The sequence below is a fragment of the Hemicordylus capensis genome, chromosome 9 (assembly GCF_027244095.1).
Source record: "Hemicordylus capensis ecotype Gifberg chromosome 9, rHemCap1.1.pri, whole genome shotgun sequence".
Lineage (NCBI taxonomy): Eukaryota > Metazoa > Chordata > Lepidosauria > Squamata > Cordylidae > Hemicordylus > Hemicordylus capensis.
The window spans coordinates 6093724-6114376 of NC_069665.1; the positions used below are offsets into that span (position 1 = coordinate 6093724).

The 20653-nt window shown below is 47.9% G+C and overlaps 1 protein-coding gene across 3 annotated transcripts; it reads right to left on the reverse strand.

The window, feature by feature from the left end:
- Nucleotides 1-275: 275 nt before the first annotated feature.
- On the reverse strand, nucleotides 276-20079 carry NUDT21 (nudix hydrolase 21). 3 transcript variants are annotated; one of them, XR_008311319.1, is made up of 8 exons: nucleotides 19842-20079; nucleotides 17396-17596; nucleotides 15480-15543; nucleotides 14692-14781; nucleotides 13226-13301; nucleotides 12009-12123; nucleotides 10921-11074; nucleotides 276-558 (listed from the first exon to the last, which is right to left on the reverse strand). XR_008311319.1 is itself a non-coding variant. In XM_053271467.1 (7 exons), the coding sequence occupies exons 1-7, from the start codon at nucleotides 19955-19957 to the stop codon at nucleotides 537-539; spliced, it is 684 nt and encodes a 227-aa protein (XP_053127442.1). In that variant the 5' UTR covers nucleotides 19958-20078; the 3' UTR covers nucleotides 276-536. The 3 variants fall into 3 exon arrangements, 2 of the variants coding, with proteins under 2 accessions (XP_053127442.1, XP_053127443.1); XM_053271467.1 differs by lacking the exon at nucleotides 10921-11074 and having other exon boundaries at nucleotides 19842-20078; XM_053271468.1 differs by lacking the exons at nucleotides 276-558; nucleotides 10921-11074 and having other exon boundaries at nucleotides 12005-12123.
- Between the last annotated feature and the right edge of the window lie 574 nt (nucleotides 20080-20653).

Below are 20653 nucleotides of genomic sequence, written 5' to 3' on the forward strand. Positions count from 1 at the left end.
TATACTTTTTAAAATAAAGTTGAATCCTAAATCGATCATCTCTTAGGTCTGATTCCGGGCTTGCTGTAGACATGAGTCCTGACACCCTGCTGATTTCCTTTACCCCCAAGGACCCTGATGTTAGTCATCAGCTCCCTACAAACTGTTTCCCCCAAAATTACAGTCAACTAGCTGAAGACCACACCCTTGTAACCTCACTTAAGGTGTTCTGGTACAAGACAACCAGAGGTCTCTCACTGGTCCCTTTAGCAAAAAACACACACATGAAAACAGAATGTAGTCTGTTTTGTTTAATGTTATTTTTAAAAAATCAGGTGACTATTACAACATAGGTGATTAAAACGCAGTTACACTCACCATTCCACTATCTAAACAGTCAAGATTCACTTTCCTATCCAGACAGCAGAAAGTTGGGGGAGGGGGGAAGAAAAGGGAGTGACATAAAAAAAATCTTTGCATCATGTTTTCTTTCTTCTACATTTTAAAGCTGTTCTCACAGAGACGGCTTCTACCACACATTTCAGGCATAAAGAAATTCAGTTGTAAATAAAATTGAACCTGCAAAAGAAATGAAAAACTTGTTATATTACTTATCCTTAAGATGCCAATGAGCTGGTTGCGCACGTGTTTTCTCAGTCATTGAGATCAGTAATGCAAACTCCTTTCTATCCTCAGAGGAGCCTTCTACATTTTCTGCCACGGAATCCCTGTGTTGCTTATTATTATAGACAAGTGATTTTCGGCCCGTTAAATAACGGGCGCTAGTAAGCGCTCCGGGGCCCCCGCCGCCATTCCCCCTCCTGCCGCCAGCCTCCATGCCGCGGCCAGTCTCCCCGGCCGGGCAAGGGCCCCAAAGTCTCCCCCCCACCTCCGGGGCCCCCATCTTGGCCGGCTTCCCCCGCCACCTCTTCCCCCCGCCCGGCTTCGGCGGCGCAGCCAGGCTTCGGCCATGGCTCCACCTCCGCCGCGCCGCATCTTCTGGCCAAGGCGGCGGCTCTGCCGCCGCCTCGGCCAGCTTCCCCTGCCGCCTTTTCCCCCCACCCGGCTTTGCAGCGGCCGCTTCTCCTCCCGGCCATCATGGCCACCTGGTCACTGTGGTTGTGACTCCCTTGGCACTTTCTGGGCATGCGCGGAGCGCATGCCCAGAATGGCCGAGGGAGGCACGGACACACGCCTGGGTGTCCACGGACGGACACCAAGGCTTTTATTAGAGAGGATTGTATATTCGGCTGACATTGATTGACCCTGCAAAAGAACCCAGGCCTTCTTGGGCCTCATCAGGGTTTTTTTCAAGCCCTACCTGAAAATGCTGGGGGACTGAACTGGGAACATTTGCATGCAAAGTCAGTATTCTATCACCGAATTATGGCCTGTCCTTAAGGCACTGCCCTACATATGCCCTGGAAAACACCTGGACATGTTTCTGTAGAGCCTCTCAGGGGAAGATGAAAGGCAAGCTGGCTTTCAGAGAAATTGTCTGGCATTACTGATCCTCTCTGATCCTCTGAAAATCGTTTCAAGGAGGTTCCCCAACTCCTAAGTTTAAGCTAGACAAACTGCAAATACAGAAAGCAAGAAAGTCAGATCACAGCCTAGCAAGCAAGATTCAAGAAGAATATCAGGAGTGAGGATAGCCGACATCCTTCTGAGATGTCCCCCACTCACACACACACACAAATGGAACAGCAGGCGATAACTCAGCAGGATTAGAAGGAACATGAGGCAGGATGGGGTGTTGGCTGTTGCTTCTCTGATAAGCAGGGAAAGGAGAACAAAGAAGATTCTTTTAAAAGGCACAAAATCCTCTGCTTGTTCAGAAAGCACAACCTAGTCAGAACTAGTTCCATGGAAGAGCCATGAACAGAAGGTGGAGGGTAGAGGGCCATTTATACCCCGTAGAATTCTCCCAAGTGCTGCCAACAAGCACTATTGCAACCGCCACTGCTCCTTCCACAGACCTCTCGGCTAGAACTGCAGGTGTGTGTCTGCTTGCAGATACATGCACACAGTTTATCCTCCTCAGCAGCCAGAGTTAGTCCTGGGGTCTCCAGGTGCTGATCTCTACAGTAGGCTTAACATCCTGCTCCTAAACACACTACATGGTGGTCCATCTCACTAATTCTAACCAGACTTACTTATTTCTGCACCCAACACTAGTTATTTTATTCCTAATTGTTGAGTCTGATAGAGAAAAGATCTGTTCCTCCCAAGAAGAAAAATGCTGCTAAGGAAAACTAATGAAACAGTGAGTATTTCTTCGCTCCTTCTATGGCCATGAACATACCATAAATGGTAAGACATGGTCTCTGTGCTGCAGAATCCAAAGAATCTTATCTGTTTTAAAGGATTTGGGTGGGGAGCTGCTTCCATAGCCCACAGCCACTTGCTTCCCATTCCCATCCATCCAATTTAAGCGGTTAGGCAGCAAATTGAAGTCCCATATCCCCAGGGTAGCATTCTCTGAAGTGCTGCCTGTCCATGTGCAGGGCCAGTGAGACAGACGGAGCTGAGGGGGTCTCCATGCAGAGAGGAGATGGTGGTGCCAGCAGGAGGTTTAGATGTGTTAGGCACGGGGACACAAGTGAAGCCTTTACAAAAGGGATGGGCTGCACTCGGAACATGACAGAACTAGACTGCTGGCACTGAAAACCCAAAAAGGTCTCAGAGCAGCTTTTAAAATGCCACCTGGGGGATTGCCAACAGGAACCGGGTGGTACCTTGTTCGGCAAGCAAAATCCCCTAAGGTGTACAGGTGAAAATGTCTCAGATAAACCAAAAGGAGACAGAGCAGAACCAGGAGTAGTGCAGACAAACACATGACAGCTGGTCAAAAAGGTCAAGTGACGGTAACGGAAATAGCACACACCAATGCCAGGTAAGAGACTCGGCTAGAAGCCAAGATGGGTGAGCTGGAGTGCTTGGTTGCCAATGAAAACATAGATATAGTAGGCATAATGGAATCCTGGTGGGACAGTGAGGCCCAGTGGGACACTCTTATTCCTGGGCACAAAGTTTACAGAAAGGACAGGGAGGGCTGGATGGCGGTGGAGTAGCACTGTATGTTAAATAAGGCATAGAATCCAACAACCTAGAAAACCCAGGAGGACACAATCATTATGGGTGACAATATGAGGACTGAAAGGAAATGTGTTACTAGGGATGTGCCGCCCTCTGGATCAAAATGCTGAGAGTGACTTAGAGTTGGAGAAGCAAATCAGAGAGGTGTCAAAGAGTGATAGAATTGTAATAACAGATGACTTCAATTAATGACTTCAATTATCATAGACTGGGCAAATTAACGTGCAGGTATTGACAGGGAGGCCAAATTCCTAAACAGGCGAAATGACTGTGCCTTAGAACAGTTGGAACCAACCAGAGAGAGGGTGACCTTGGACTTAATCCTGAGTGGTGCCCAGGACCTGGTGCGAGATGTTAGAGTTGTAGAACCATTGGGGAACAGTGACCATAGTGTGATCCAATTCAGCTTAAATGTGATTGGAGAATTGCCAAGCAAGTACAGCAGATGCGTTGGACTTCAGAAGAGGAAACCTCAAAAATGAGGGGACTGGTGAAAACGGAGCATTGGTTACTCACCGTGAGGGCTTCTTCTGGGTGCTGCTGTCAAGGCATCTCATGATGGGTTATCCTCGTCACGTGCTCCTGGGCAGGACTATGCAAATTAGTTTGAAAAAAGAGCCCTATATAGCACCGACGGGGATAACCCCGCCCCAGTTCTTCTAGGCCAAGTAACGGAAAGAAAAGGTTAGATGGAAAATGATTGCATACAGGCGAATAAGGAGAGCACATTCAGCAGAAGGCATAACATGGGAAAGGAAGCTAACCCCTCCTCCTCGTCGAAGGATTCGCACCCCATGGAAGAGAGCAGCAAGCCACGAGGGCAGGCTGAGATGCCTTGACAGCAGCACCCAGAAGAAGCCCTCACGGTGAGTAACCAATGCTCCGTTCTGGGTGGCTGCTGTCAAGGCATCTCATGATGGGACATACCCAAGCAGAACGTACTCTGTCCCAGGGAGGGAAAAATAAGGTATTTAGCTGCTCTATTCCTGGGGGAGGACCCTCTGAAGAGCTCGCCTCCCAAATGCCGCCTGTGCGGCTGCATAGCTGTCTAGCCTGTAGTGCTTTATGAAGGTAGAGGGACTTTTCCAGACCGCTGCCTTGCAAATTTCCTGAACTGAGGCATTAGTAGCAAAGGCGGCCGAGGCAGCAGCGGATCTGGTAGAGTGTGCCCAGATGTTAGAAGGAGGAGGAGTCTTTTGGGTTTCATAAGCTAGGACGATACATGCCCTAATCCACCTGGCTATGGTTCTAGAGGACACGGCTCCGCCCATGGATGAAGGTAAATAGGAGACAAACATAGTGTCTGTTCTGCGGAAGGCAGCCGTCCTCTTGATGTATCGTTTCAGGCATCAACGCATATCTAGTGTATGCCAGAGCTTTTCCCACGGGTGTACAGGATGCGGGCAAAATGATGGTAGGAAGACATCCTGAGAAACGTGGAAATGGGAGACGACCTTGGGCAGAACGAATGGATCTGGAATTAGGCGAACAGAGTCCTCAGAAAACACGCAGTAAGCCTTGTGTACTGACAGTGCCCTGAGTTCGGAAACTCTTCTGGCTGAGGTGAGCGCCACCAGAAAAGCCAATTTTAGAGAAAGGAGTCTAAGCGGGATTGACCAGATAGGTTCGAAAGGAGGTTCTTGTAGAGCTCTGAGAACGAGATTTAAATTCCATGAGGGAAAACGATGCACGACCGGCGGCGATAGTAGGGTGGCTCCCCTCAGAAATCTTTTTAGGAGGGAATGGTCCCTAAAGGAAGGAGAAGAGGGCTTTGGTAGCATAGGTAACAGGGATGCCACTTGCCTTTTTAGGGTGTTGGGCTTCAGCCCCTTGTCCAGGCCGTCTTGAAGGAAACGCAAAAGATGGTTGAGCGATGCGTTATTGGTGGGAATTTTATTCTTTCGAAGCCAACGAAGAAACACCCTCCACGTGTATTGATAGATGCGGTTCGTGGACTCTCGTCTGGAGGCCAGGATAGTCTCGGTCACCTTCTCCGAGATGCCCTGTGCGAGCAGCCGGCTCCGTTCAGTCTCCAGGCGGCTAGTTGAAACCAGCCGGGATTGGGATGTAGAACCGGTCCCTGAAGAAGAAGGTCTGGCCTCGTGGGAAGGTGCCATGGTTGGTCCACCGCCATGGACACCAGGCCCGTGAACCAAGGTCGTCGGGGCCAGAAGGGGGCCACCAGGACAACCTCTGCCGCTAGGGTTCTTATTCTTCGAAGCACTCTGGCGAGAAGAGGAATCGGCGGGAAGGCGTACAGCAGTCCCTGTAGCCACGTGCAGGATAGCGCGTCCGTCCCCCACGCCGTCCGACAGGGGAACCTGGTGATGAAGATTTCCAGTTTCGCGTTGAGGGGGGTAAAAACAGGTCCGCTTGTGGTAGACCCCACTTGGATGCCAATTGATCGAAGACCAGAGGGTTCAGGGACCACTCCCCTGGAAGTAGGTCTTCCCTGCTCAACCAGTCGGCTATCGAGTTCAGATCCCCTTTGACGTGGTGTGCTGACAAGGAGTTGAGGTGTTTTTCCGCCCAGGATAGGAGCAACACTGACTCTTGAAACAGGGAGCGACAGCGAGTGCCCCCCTGCCTCTTCACATGTGCCTTGGCCGTAGTGTTGTCTGTTTTGATGAGAGCATCTTTCCCTTGGACCAGTGGGCGCAGGTGGAGGAGGGCGAGCCGAATGGCCCTCAACTCTAGCCAGTTTATAGAATGGGATCGTTCGTGTTGGTCCCATATTCCCTGGACTGAGTGTTGAAGACAGTGGGCCCCCCAGCCCCTGTTGCTGGCATCTGTGGTGACTATGAGTTTCGGGAATTCCAGGAAGCGTTTCCCTCCCGAGAGGTTCCAGGTGCGAGTCCACCATTGTAGAGACATCCTGGTCTGCGGGGGGATGATGACGAGGATGTTGCACTTCCTGGAGATGTAAGGCTGGAAGCGGAGGAGGAACCATTGGAGGCCTCTCAGATGTAGCTTCGCCCACGGGACCGCTTCCAGAGTCGAGACCATGAGGCCCAGGAGTCGGGCCAATGACAAGACTGGTGTTTTCAGCGCAGAGAGGGCGCTGCAGGTTTCTGATGTGATGGACTGGATCCTGTCTTGAGGAAGAAAGACCTTGTCCTCCAGCGTATCGATAATGACACCGAGGTGACGGATCCTCTGGGTCGGTGTTAGGTGGCTCTTGGCTGAGTTGATCAGGAAGCCGTGTAGCTCTAGGGTAGCTAGAGTTTCTTCCAGGTCCCGTTTTGCCAGGTCTGGAGAGGCTGACTTCAGGAGAAGATCGTCCAGGTACCCGAAGACGTGCACTCCTCGGAGGCGGAGGAGTGCCAGTACAGGGGCGAGTACCTTGGTGAAGGTCCTGGGCGCTGAAGAGAGGCCGAATGGAAGTGCCTTGTATTGGTAGTCCGTTCCTGAGTACTTGAATCGAAGGAGGGGTCTGCTGTCCCGATGGATGGGGACGTGGAGGTAAGCCTCCTTTAAGTCTACGGATGTGAGAAGGTCTTCGTGCTGGAGTGCTTCTAAAATGGAGCGAAGAGACTCCATGCGAAATTTGCGCGGTTTCACATACCCGTTGAGGTGTTTCAGATCTAGAACCGCTCTGCGGGATCCATCTTTTTTGGGTACCGTGAATAGAATGGAATAAACTCCTCTCCCCTCCTGGCCCTTTGGGACAAGTTCTATCGCTCCGATGTCCAGGAGGTGCTGGATGGCGAGGGACATTTCTGTATGTTTGATAGAAGAGCTGGAGCATGGGGTAGGTAGAAACCTTGGGCGGGGAGAGGAGCTCAGTTCTATTCTGTATCCTGATGTTAGCAGGTCTAGTACCCAGGCATCTGTGATGTTCTGTTGCCATGAGGGGAGGAAGTTGGATAGGCAACCTCCTAGGCAGGGGGAATTTGAGTCAGAATTGAGACTTCCCCTGTTGCTTTCCCTGTGAATTGGGAGAACGGAAGCTGGTGTTTCTGCCAGTGAAGCGCTGGCAGGGCCAGGAAGATCTTGAGCCTCAAAAATCGCGGTCTCTGCCCCTGTAAGAGGGGCGAAAAGAACGAAAAGGCTGGTAATTTCTTCTGAAAGGAGTCTTGTCGGGCTTCCTCGGTGCTGAGGGCATGGCTTTCTTTTTGTCCTTGGATTCGACAAGGATGTTCTCTAGTGCTGCATCCCCGAACAACTTTGCCCCTTCGTATGGCAGGGCAGAAAGGTTATTCTTAGAGGTGGAGTCCGCCTGCCAAGCCTTTAGCCACAGATGGCGCCTGCCGACAACAGATGCTGCCGATGCTCCTGAAGAGTAGCGGATGCAATCTAGGGAAGTGTCCGATATGAGGGCTTGAGAGCGTTGAAGCTTTAACAGTTGTTGTCTGAGACGGACTGACTCAGGCGGAGTGTCGTCGAAGAGGTCGTTTATCCAAAGAAGACTGGCTCTAGCAGCCATGGACGCCACTGCGGAAGAACGGGTAGCCAAGGAGCAGTTGTCGTGGACGCGCCGGAAAGCCAGTTCCGCTTTTTTGTCAGAGGCATCTTTCAGGAAACCTTCGCCATCCCTTGGAACTAAGGATCCGCTGCTCAATTGGGAAATAGGAGCGTCGGTGGTTGGAGTCTTCAGTAACAAGGAAGGTTCTTGTTGGAAGGTGTAGAACCTAGTTGCTGATGAAGCCTTCTTAGGAACACCTAAGCCTTCTTAGGAACACTTGGCGTGGACCACTCTGTCTTGATGACATCTGAAAAATAAGCTGGCATGAGAAGAGGCAATTCACGGGGTTGTGCTTTCGGAAAAACCAAATCACCCTTATTGCTTTGGTTTGAGTCTGTAGGAGATTTGGATGACAAACCAATGGCCTTTAGGACCTTGGTCATGAGAGGGTTAAAGTCTTCCGGGGTGAATAAGCGTTGAGAGGCCTGTGACTGCTCTAGGTCCTCTTCACCCGACCAATCCCCCTCCTCTCTACCAGGCTCATGATCTTGGTCAGAGTCCCGTCCCCCTCCTTCATGGCCTCCTGGGTTTTCATCTGCATCTTCTGCCAATGGAGGGGATGGTGCAGGAAGCCCCCTATCCCTCACAGGGCGAATGACTGCAGCAGAGGGGTCAGCAGAGTCCTCCCCAGATACCTCAGAGGAGTGGACAGAAATGGTCTTGGAGGACTTATTAGACTTTTTTGATTTCTTTAAATGTTTTTTCTTTGACTTTGCTTTTCTGGGGGGGGAGGGGGAGGAAGAAGCAGAAGATTGTTCAGAGGAGGAGGTGGAAATATGTCTGCGCCTCTTAGAGCGTTTACGCTTCTTAGCAGATTTAAGGTGGCCAATAGACTCATTAATGGTATTTTTAAACCATAGCTGCCATTCCTGGGGCACCTGATTAGGAATGGGGACATTCACAGGGGGTGGAGATCCCTCCCCCCCTTCCGATTGTGTGGCTCTCACCAGACTCGAAGTAGTGGTGATAGAAGTGTTGATCACGCTTCCCGCCCTTTCCTGGTCGGCGCCATTTTGGGCATCGCGTTGGTCTGCCGAGGAGGCCGCCATGTTGAGTTCCTCCGCTAGGGCGCGTATCTCCGCTTGCGAGGGGGGTGGGTTCGGGAGCGGCCGAACTGTTCCCGCTCTCAGGCACTCGTTCAAGTCTCGAAAGAGAGGTGCTGCTAGAGCTGCGCCGCGTTTGGAGGCCGAGCTGCGCGTCAGGCGCCTCGGTCTATCCTCGCCCTCTGTGCCTTCCGTGCTGCCTGAGGACTCGCCTCCCGAGGGGGCGATCGACCGCAGGACCTCTCCGGCTGCCTGCTTGGACGGAACCAAGTTCTCGGAGACCGGGGCGGGGAGGAAAAGGGAGCTGTGTTGCGCTGGTGGTGGCGGGATTGGAAGCAGGTCGCCCGGTCTCCTTGAGTGCCTGGGAAAGTGCTCCGACGGGCGTCCAGCAGGCACCAGAACATTCAAAACCCTTCCCTGTGGTCTAGATCCCCTAGCGCTATGCTCCATGCAGGGCTGACCGGGGAGGGAAGGGGAAGGGGGGGGGAAGAGCGGACAACAACAGAGGATCCAAGGGAAAACGAGAGACGAAACGACAGACGATAATTATTATTTTTTTTTAGTACACTGATGACAAGGGGAGACAACAAACAGTACAAAGATTTAAAAGGGAAAGAAAGAAGTACAGGCCTGAGAAGAAGACGCGACGAAAGGAGCAGCCTGCCAGGAGCAAACGCAGGACTAGAAGAACTGGGGCGGGGTTATCCCCGTCGGTGCTATATAGGGTTCTTTTTTCAAACTAATTTGCATAGTCCTGCCCAGGAGCACGTGACGAGGATAACCCATCATGAGATGCCTTGACAGCAGCCACCCAGAAGGAAACTGAAAGGGAACGTCAGGAAGGTCCCATCACTCCAGAAAGCATGGAACTTATTTAAAACAACAGCAGTAGATCAGTTGGAATGTATACCAAGAAGGAGGAAAGATCCCACCAAGTTTAGGAGGACGCCAGCATGACTAACAAGTAAAGTCAGGGAAGCTATAAAAGGGAAGATGACTTCCTTGAGAAAATCGAAGTCCTGCCCAAATGAAGAGAACTGAAAGGAACATAAACTCTGGCAAAAGGAAATGCAAGGAGACAGTAAGGGAGGCAAAAAGAGAGTTTGAGAAGCGTCAAGGGGAATAACAAAAACTTCTTTAAATATATCAGAAGTAGAAAATCTGCCAGGGAGGTGGTTGGCAGATGAAAGGGATTATTAAGGAGGATAAGGAGATTGCAGAGAAGCTGAGGAAGTTCTTTGCATCTGTCTTCAAGGCAGAGAATACTGACCATATACCCAGACCAGGGCTTGTCAGGTTTGGAGGCTGAAGAACTGGGTTAATTTGAGGTGACAAGAAAGGATGTTCTAAACTTGTATGAAAAATTAACAAGTCGCCAGGGCGAGATGGCATCCACGCAAGAGTTCTGAAGGAACTCATGTGAAATTGCTGATCTCCTAGGAAAAATATTTATTTATTTAACATATTTCTATACTGCCCAAAACTTGCATCTCTGGGTGGTTTACAATTAAAATCATTTTAAAATTAAACCAACTGAACAATTAAAATCATTAACATTAAAATCATTTAAAACCCAACATTAAAAATATTAAAACTATAAATCTGATTAAAAGCCTGGGTGAATAAATGTGTCTTCAGTGCCTTTTTAAAATTTTTCCAGAGATGGGGAGGCTCTTATTTCAACAGGGAATGCATTCCAAAGTCCAGGGGCAGCAACGGAGAAGGTCCGTTCTTGAGTAGCCACCAAACGAGTTGGCAGCAACCACAGACAAACCTCTCCAGATGATCTTAACAGGCGGTGGGGCTCATGGCGAAGACAACGTTCTCTTAAATACCCAGGGCCTAAGCGGTTTAAGGCTTTATAGGTAATAACCAGCACCTTGTATTTTGCCCAGAAACGTATCGGCAGCCAGTATAGTTCTTTCAACACAGGAGTAATATAGTCTCTCCAAGATGACCCAGAGACCAACCTGCCTGCCACATACTGAACCAACTGCAGTTTCTGTACTACATACAGAAGCAGCCCCACATACAGCGCATTGCAGTAATCCAGCCTACAGGTTACCAGCATATGTACCACCATTTTAATATGTAACTTGTCCCTACAATCAGGTTCTATACCAGAGGACTGGAAAGTAGCCATTGTAAGCCTGGTTTTCAAAAAGGGATCCGGGGGTGGGGGGAGAATCCGTGAAATTACAGGCTGGTCAGCTTAACTTCTGGGCCAGGTAAATTGATGGAAAGCATACTTAAGGACAAAATTGTTAAACATATAGAACAGGCCTTGCTGAAGGAGAACCATTATGGCTTCTACAAGGGCAAGTCTTGCCTCACTTTTTTGGAGTTCTTTGAGAGTGTCAACAGGCATGTGGGTAAAGGTGATCCGGTCGACATATTCCAGAAAGCTTTTGACAAAGTTCCCCACCAAAGGCTCTTGAGTAAACTTAACATTCATGGAATAGGGACAGGTTCAATTGTGGATTGGTAACTGGTTGAAGAAAAGGAAACAGAAGGTAGGAATAAATGGAGAGTTTTCACAATGGAGGGAAGTAAGAAGTGGGGTCCCCCGGGGATCTGTAGAGGGATCAGTGCTCTTTAACCTGTTCATAAATGATCTAGAAGTTGGGGTAAGCCTCAAAGTGGCCAAATTTTCAGATGACACTAAACTATCTAGGGCTCGGACAAATTCACGGAGGACAGGCTATCTATGGCTACTATTTTGGTGGCTATAGGCCACCTCCAGCCTGAGGCAAGATGCCTCTGAATCCCAGTTGCAGGGGAGCAACAGCAGGAGAGAGGGCATGCCCTCACTCACCTCTTGCCAGTGGGCTTCCCAGAGGCATCTGGTGGGCCACTGTGGGAAACAGGATGCTGGACTGGATGGGCCTGGGGCTTAATCCAGCAGGGCTGCTCTTATGTTCTTATCTCTGTACACTACCTACTGTCCCCAATGTTTTCTTAATCCTTACCGTATCTCAACTTTTAAACAAAAGCTGGATATTTTATAAATGAAATATTTCAAATTCTGTAACATCCTCCCAACACAAACACTGAGTAGTTTTATTAAGATCTGGCCATTATCATTGCAGAACTGGAGATTTCTCAGAGCCTCCATCTGAATAACCAAATCCGTCTGCACTGGATAACAACAGTGTGAGGGGTATGCAGAATGCAACAATCACTGTGCTACAATTCAGCCACATGCTACAAAAACAAAATTAGGAAATGAGTACTTGAGAATGAGAAGTGCCTTTAAAAAAATGATTCAAGTCATTTTTCTGAGTGATGTATAGATATATCGGGGATGCCTAAGCACCCCTGTCCTTAAAGCAGTGGCAGAAGAAAGAACACTAGGGAGGCTCTCTCCTTCCCCCATACAGTAGCATGAAAACAGCACACCTGAAGCCCACAGCATACTCTACCTGCTCAAAAGCTGGGGAAGGCTGGAAATGATGGGTCCATACCCTGGTGCATTGTCATAGAGCTCAAACAACGGAGCAGCTACCAGCTTGTAATTTTTGGGGACTGCAAACAAAGCTAGAAGAAAGCAAAGAAAGGAGTGATTAAAGACCAGCCTGCTTCAATCAAGATTCAGGTGAGCTGATGTTTTCTAAATCCAGGGTCACAACATAGGTGGAATATTATGTGAAAGCCTTGCTCTGTACTGTCTGAACACACAGATGCCCTCACTGGCACAAGATCACTCTTAAGAGTAATCCAGGCACCACTTTAAAACACATCATAAAAATAGAGGGACAATCAAGGCAAGCACTTCTAAGTTCAAGGATGGAAATTTAAGCACATGCTCAATGCCCTCAATTAAATCAACAGTACTTAAAAGAGCTTAGTTTAGACCAGGGATTCTCAACGTTGGGTCCCCAGATGTTAGTGGACTTCAAATCCCATAATCCCCAGGCCCAGTGGCCTTTGGCTGGGGATTATGGGAGTTGACATCCAATAACATCTGGGGACCCAACGTTGAGAATCCCTGGTTTAGACCGATCAGGTACCTCCCATCCTGAATCTTTAAAGCAGCAAGATTTAAAAAAAAAAAAAAACCCGACAGGAGCAGATAGCCAGACTGCTTGGAGTGAGAACAGTAGAATACTGATTAGTACATATTCTTCATATCCTTAAATAAGAGCCAGAATGAACAGGGGTTCCCAACCTGCAGTACTCCAGATGCTGCTGGACTACGACTCCAGTCATCTATAGCCACAATAAATTGTAGCTGGAGGATTATGGGAGTTGTAGTTCATCAACATCTGGAGTACCACAGGTTGAGAACCCCTGATCTAGAAGACAGAAACACTGAGTTTGTTGCAGGGAGAATTCTCTCTTTAAAGATTTATATTCCTGCAAAAGTCACTATCTCTCAGCCTTTCCTACACTTCACCAGGGCTGTGAGTGGATGCCACCACAAGTTCCTTGGAGAAAGGTGGGATACACATGTAGTAAATATTCCACATTCTGTTTTCCCCTCACAAAATCAGGATAGTGGGGGTAAATTTCAGGCTTCTCATGCAGGTTAGACAGTACAGGCCATTTTAATTACTTGGTTATTGCTCATATTGAAACACTAGGGTCCTGTCTATCAGTAACACACAGTTGAACATCAGAAGCACAAAAACATGCCTACCCTTTTCTTGAAGCTGAACCAAAAAGAGCTTCTTGTGCTCTTTCGGTTTCGTAATATGAGCTGGAATATATGGATACTATGAGAGACACAAAAACAGGAATTAGCTCAAGTCTGTAAATAACTCTTCTGACATGGCTAAAATCAACACGTTATGAGGGCAAATTAGGGGGAAAGCTCCAGCTGGTGAAAATATAGTTGTTCTTCTAAAAGGGACAATACAACATCATTTTCTAAATAAGAGCATCAAATGAGCGATACTGAAATGGGTAAGACTGCATTCCAAAACTGTGGTGGATGTTAGAAGTAGCTAACTACCTTCCAAAGAATCAAAATACACAATATCAACACCAAACTGAGCAAATTCTCTAACCTTCTGAGCTGTCCAGAAGGGACACATTTCAATATTAGTAGTAAAGCTATTTTCAATTGTAACATTTGAACTCAAATATTTCAAGTCTGAGATGCCAAAATACTTAAAGTTCAGCTTCCAGGTAGAAATCATCTACAGGTAAACCCCATTATCTGTGGGGGTTCTGTTCTCCACTACAACTGTGAATAGCAGAACCGCATATAACAGGGCATTAAGTCAATGGAATGGTAGGTTCCTGGAGGCTGCAAAAATGCACAAAGAAAAAAGGCAAAAAAGGGCAGAAATAATGGAAACAAAGTGCCCAACCATGCTTCACAGGTTTGCAGCTGTTCTGCAATGCCCCCCAAATGTACAATATTGCCATTTTCCCGTCATAGGAAATTTTTTTAAAAACAAATGAGCCACAAAATGGTTCCTTTCCTTAAAATGGTGGCAAGAAATGACCTCAGATGTCATATCCGGCCACCCCAAAATCACAGATACATGGAAACCAACACTTTGCTTATCTTTTTGTCAGGTCTCAATTACCCGACTGCCGATATGCAGAACCGTGATGCCGGGCCCGTGAATGGCGAGGTTTGCCTGCATTGGCCAAATCTGAATTCAGTGAAAATTCTGACACTGATCTACGCCTCCCGCCCACTGTCCATGGTGGCTGACACATATCCTTGTAAAGGTGGACAGCATTTGTCCAGAGTCATCTTTCTGCAATCAGAACTCCGGGAAGAATCTGTACAGCATCCATTTCTACAGCTGTGGACAGCGAGGGGTGGCATTTCTGAATATGTCAGCATGAGGGCAGGGTTTCAGACTGTGCGCTCGGGGACACTGTATGTGACTACACCCCATTTTTATAACACCTGAACAAGACTTCTATAGTTGTAAAATTATCTTCCCCGCAGACTCACTGAAGCCCGGGTCTATACACATTATGGAAGTTATGTAAGATTTATCCCCCCACCCCCGCAACTGCTTGTTGGTGGTCAAGAATGTGAAGAAATGGGGTAGAATAATTAGAACAGAAATGGGGATGGGGTGGGCCAAGAGTTCAATGAAGAAATCACAGGAGCCCGCTAATGGGAACTTCAGTCCTCACCTGTGGCGGCTCAAAGTTTGGTCGCCACCAGTTACCAATGCAGTCATCAATGACCCAGTCCTGTTGCACCCCATCTTGGCGACCCAGGATCTGTCAAAATACAGGTACATGCACAGATATAAACATGCTGAGATTCATATTCTTGCTAACGCCAAGTTCAAAGAGGGGAGAACCAGAATTATAAGCAGAGTTTTGCACTCGTTTGTGCATCAGTTCCTTATAAGCCCATTGAAAATGAGAAGCAAACAAGTTCTTAACTCTAGGAGGTTATCTCTGGCATACAGGAGAATCTTGTGTTAATAGGCTTCTCTGGCATCAGCAAAGCCAAAGCATATTTATTTCTTAAAGTAAAGCCACTAATTCAAGTACACCTAGGCTTTAACAAACTCTTAATATGCTTTGGTTCTGGTTATCAAGAGAAGAAGTCACAGGAACTACATCCTCTGACACTCTCCATCCACCACCTGGCTTCCCCTTTAGGAAGCAGTTCTATAGCGGCTCCTTCTAGGATATGGATGGGCCACATGAGTGGTAAGTTTTTACAGGGGAAACTAAAATTCACAAATACGCTCACATTATTTCACTGAACCTGATCTTCCTAGAGATTGAAAAAGAGCAGATGCACTACTGCATATGAGTGTGACAGAGTAGTAACTAAAATGATGAATGTCTGAATTTGCCCCACAGATGTATTCAATGCTAGTCATCTTTATGTGAATGCAACCATAAGAGGCTTATTGTAATCCATCCCAAATTCTCAGAATAAAACCCCAAAGAAATGTGGGTACCTCTGTCATTAAACGTTTGAGCCCTTCCACCTCATCTTCTCCTGGATTAAGCTCACCACCTGGCCTGTAGAAAACAAATGCATGTCAAGATATGTGTTTGAGGGCATAATCAAAGGAAAATGTTTCACCAGTTAGTTTCAGGAAATTATAAAACTACTCCACATCACTATGTTTTCATTGCATGGAAATTTATGCCTTTGACTCAGGGAGACGTTAAGCCCCCTGAGTTCTGCACTGAGACAATAATTCACACACAGTTTTCATCATACATTGTATGTGTCAGGTGCATTTTAATGTTTGGGAAGTCAAGACGACGTGTGGTGCAGCTAAGTAGGTTTCTCCTCACTCACTTTTCCAAAATAGGGAAGCTTCAGAAAGAATCTTTCCCCATCTCAGTTAAGTCAACATTTCAGACTTGTAGGGGCAGAAAAGGACTAAAGCTGCTGTCCTAAACACACTTGGCCAAAAGATGCTCTCTCTACCATTTACCCTCATCACATTTCTCCCTCAGAAGTCTAAAGCTACTGTTATGACTAAGCTCAGAGGCACAAAACATTCATCACTGAAAAATTCTAGGGAACAACAACAAAAATAAACCCTAAAAATATTTTATAAATTAAAAAAAATGTAATACAGAATCTGTTTTTGTTATCTATTTTGAGATTTATTTCCAAGCCTTTATGAGATACTGAAGGAAGTGTGGAATTTAAAAAACAAAAGTTATTATACACTATTAGAAGTAAGGGCTATAACATTTTCTATGTCCTCTTGTGCTAACAAACCAGAACAAAACAACTTCCCCCACAAAAAAGGGGGGGAAAGAGTGTGCCCTTAATTCTCAGCCACTTCGATTAAAACTGGATCTAGCTGATTAATCAATGAAAGCATTAGCAAAGTAGCACTGGAAAGGCGATTTGGAGAGAAGCAGCAATATGAGGAAGGGATGCTTAGCAGGGATGTGCACGAAAATCTTCGGCGCCGACGGGGGTAGCACTTTAAGGGCGGGGGAGGGTGTACTTACCCCTCCCGCCACATTTTCCCCGCCGGCGCGCTGTTGATTTTAAGCCCCTCGGGGCGGCAGCGTGCAGTCGCGACTTCCGGCCACTTCCGGCCGACAGGGGGAAAGGGGTGGCAGGGAGGAACGCTGCCGCCCCGAGGGGCTTAAAATCAACAGTGCGCTGGCGGGGGGAATGCGGCGGGAGGGGTGAGTACACCCTCCCCCGCCCTTAAAGTGCTACCCCTGTCGGCGCCGAAGATTTTCGTGCACATCCCTGCTAAGCATCCCTTCCTCATATTGCTGCTTCTCTCCAAATCGCCTTTCCAGTGCTACTTTGCTAATGCTTTCATTGATTAATCAGCTTAATCATGAATGCATGTGTGCACACAGTGCCTAGATATTGCCGTCCAGAATATAACTCATTCTGCAGAGAGATTTTAAAAACTGGAGGGATGACTGACCACCACCAACACAACACGGAGACAAAGAAAGAAGCAAGCACACACCCCTTTTCTCCATGCCACGTTCTTTTTCGCTACAAAAAGCAACCACCTCGGGCTTTTGTTACAAGCATGGATGTGTAATGCATATTTAGGCCCTAAGATCTTCTCTTTCAAAATGCAAGATTCTCAGAGTCCCCAGATTGTGACCTCTACAAATGGCACACTACTCAGTTTAAAACTGACAAAGCATAAATAGCCGTTAGCCTGGGTGCTTGTGGCATATAAGATTCCCCCTCCAGGTTTTTGAAAAGGGAAGCTTTTGAACAGAACATTGATTGTTCTGCCCATTGCCCCACTCCAGCCCTTTCAACATGCCACCAACAAAATATGCATGGACACACAAACGAATCCTTCTCGCCTTTTTTGGCAAGGATGTTTCTAATCCTCCTTAGGCAGTGTGGCCAATGCTCACTTACAGTTTGAAGAAGGTTGTGCCCAACTGCAACAGCAAGACATGAGGCAACCGGTGTTCGTGCACAATGAGGACGCCCTCGACAGTCCGCCTCATCCCAATCTTATCAAACTCCTCTCTCATGCGCTGGAACCGAGCAGCCACTGAACTGTCCTTCTCATACAGAGGTTCCTTGGTCCCAAAGGTATAATTTGTGAGTGGATACCTGAAAGGAACAGCACCTTTTACAGACAGTATTTCATGTAAACTGACAATCTATTTCAGGACCTGAAAGCAAGTCTCTAGAACAGGAAGGGCCAAATTACAGCCAGTGACAGATCTAAACACTCTACCCACTCACCACTTTGCCCTTGCAACTCCCCCTTCCCAGGTTGTGGCAGGAGTGTCTCACTCATGTTTCCATTGCAAAGAAATGGCCATGCCCCATTACCTAGAAACTAAGAATGGGTGGAATGAGAAAAGAGGTACTCTTGCAGCGGAGGAGAAAAGGGCCACTCAAGAGATTGTCTGATTTTAGTGTGACCTCCTGGGAGCAGGATATTTTTGGTGAGGATGGGGTGAAGAGTCAATGGCCCAATGTAGCATGCATCTTCCCAATACAAATATATTTTCCTTAACTTGGAGGGAAAGGGGGTGGAGTCAGGGTGGAACAAGTATTAAAGAGCCCTCACGGGTTGATCACATTCCAAGAGATACTGAGATGGTGGACAGGCAGGTGGGGAGAAACAGTTAGCTGCAAGGCTAAGGAAAACGGGACATAATGATCAAGAAAGAGAGAACCGAAGAATGGGGAAAGCACTCAATTCCGGCAGTGGTTCACACATACTGCAGCATGTATAAGTGAGTCACCAGGGTGACTATAGCACTTCGAGGATTTACAGATTTATTGCAGCAATATATCTACTACTTTCCAGTGTGCCTCAGGACTTCGTTTTTGTTGCAACAACATACTATTCATATGCAACAAGCCCAGTTATGAGATGCAATATTACCACAGACGGAACTTGTAGGAGTTCAACTGGGAGTTACCATCAAGCCTACAAAATAATCAATTGTGGAGAAAAGAAGTAAAGCCCCTTCATATTCAAACCTGGTACTACTAAATAACACATGCAAAAAAACGTATCTAAGGGCTCCATCCCACATGGGATGGAGTCCTCCATCTCTTTATAGGGCCCAGAGGCCATCCAAAGGAGATGGGGGGGACAGGACCTGAATCAGCTAGTGTGGTGAAGTGGTTACACTGTCGTAAGAAGGCTGTGGAGGCCCAAGTTCAAATCTCCACCAAACCATAAAACATACTGGGTGATCTTGGGCTGGCCACTCTCTCTCAGCATAACCTACCTCACAGGGTTGTCATGAGGATAAAGGGGGGACATTCTCAGACTGGCGGCAGCATCTAGCCAGGGTTTCAGAGGGGCATCTTTTCCAGCCCTACCTGGAGATGTGACCCCAGGGATTGAACCTGGGACCTCCTACATGCAAAGCAGATGATCTACCACAGAGATATGGCCCCATCCCCACAGTGATTATTCACAGGAACATAGCGACCCTCAAGGTTTCAGGCAGGGAGTCTCTCCCAGTCCTACCTAGTGATGATGAAAGGCAGAGGTGCTCCTACCCCTGGACTTCCAGGCAGAAGTCCAGGGCCTCCACACCCCCTAAGGCCCCCCAAATCCTCTTTAGTCTATCCCAGGTGGTGTGGTCACCATGCCACTGGCCGGAACTGTGCTGGGCAGCCAAGTGACCTGTGCCGGGCAGCTGAGTGTGACCTCTGCTTTAGAGACAGTGGGGGGAACAGGGAAAGAAATATGCCGGATGGGAATATGTTACGTTGTGGGCTGAAATGTTTCTGCTAATGCACACTTGCATAAACATATTTGTTTTATATTCTTACTTTCTTGAGAGTTATTTGTGCCCCCAATAACCCACGTGTTAAAAATACTCTGTGTGTGTGTGGTGGGGGGGTGATGCATAACTTGCAGCGGGGGCGGGGCGGGCCCTCCAAAGGCCTTGAGGTCCAGGCTCCAAAATTGTCTAGATGCCCCTCTGCTGCCAGGGGCTGGACCTGGGACCTCCCTGCACGCCAAGCTCATCCTCTTCCACTGACCTGCAGCCCCAGGGTTTCATTTCCAAGAGCAAGAGGGACGCACAATAATGATGGCGATGCAGACACCAGTTAGTGCGTGGAGCGTGTACAGCGGGAGATGCAGGTCCAAAGGCCTGCGCACCCCGGGCCAGCCCTTTCTCCGGCCTCAGCCTACCTCACAGGGCTGTTGTGAGACTATCACGGGCCGCCGCAGAACACTGGCAGAGACCTCATGCGGACAATCCTTGGATAACAGCGTGCATAAAAGATCTCTATTAAGGACAAGCGACTTCTGCAGCCGCGGGAAGTGGGGGGCGCATCTGCCGGGGAGGGGGGAGAGGCGGGAGGGGGCCCCACTCACAGGTTGATGGTCCGCTCGAGCGTGAGGGGCTTGCTCTGCTGGATGTACTTGTTCCCGAACTGGTTGACCCCTCGGGGCCAGCCGGTCTGGGAGCGGTTGGGCGGCACAACGGACATCCTGGGAGCGGGAGCAGCCTAGAAGCCCACGAACATTCCCCGGCCGCCGGGCAGCAACTCCGGTCGCCTCGCACCCGCGCCAACGCCTGCACCGGAAGCAGTAGGCCGCACTTCCGGGAACCATAGAGACGGGACATGGAGCCGCCAAAAAATGCAACACCCCCCCCCCCGGCATGGTCCCACTAGGGGACTTCCGGATTTGCATGGGGACAGGAGAGTGCTTTATGCCCCCGTTTTTAAACAAAAACTTTATGAGACACATTTTCCTTCCTCAAAAAAACTAGATAAAAGATTATAAAACAGAAAGCCACAGCATCAACCTATTTTATTTTAATTCAAATGCTTGTTTAAATATAGTTAGAGTTAAGCTATTATATGTTTTGAATAATTTGTCGGTATGTTTGTGCTAAATGAAGTCAAACTTCCCGATGACCTACAGATACTTAATTTTGCATGAACAATCCTGCCACTTAATTTAGCTGAATGCACGACCTTTTACACCGGGATATGCTTGGCGGCACAATTATTACAATATTATTACTTATTTTTAGCAAAATTCTGAATGAATAATATTTTAACTGCTATTGTTCTCAACAATTTTTTAAATAATAAAATTAATAATTCCAAAATGATATCATGCCCAAGAAAAGCAGATCTTTTTCAGATTCAAGTTTATTATTATTCCAATTTACCACA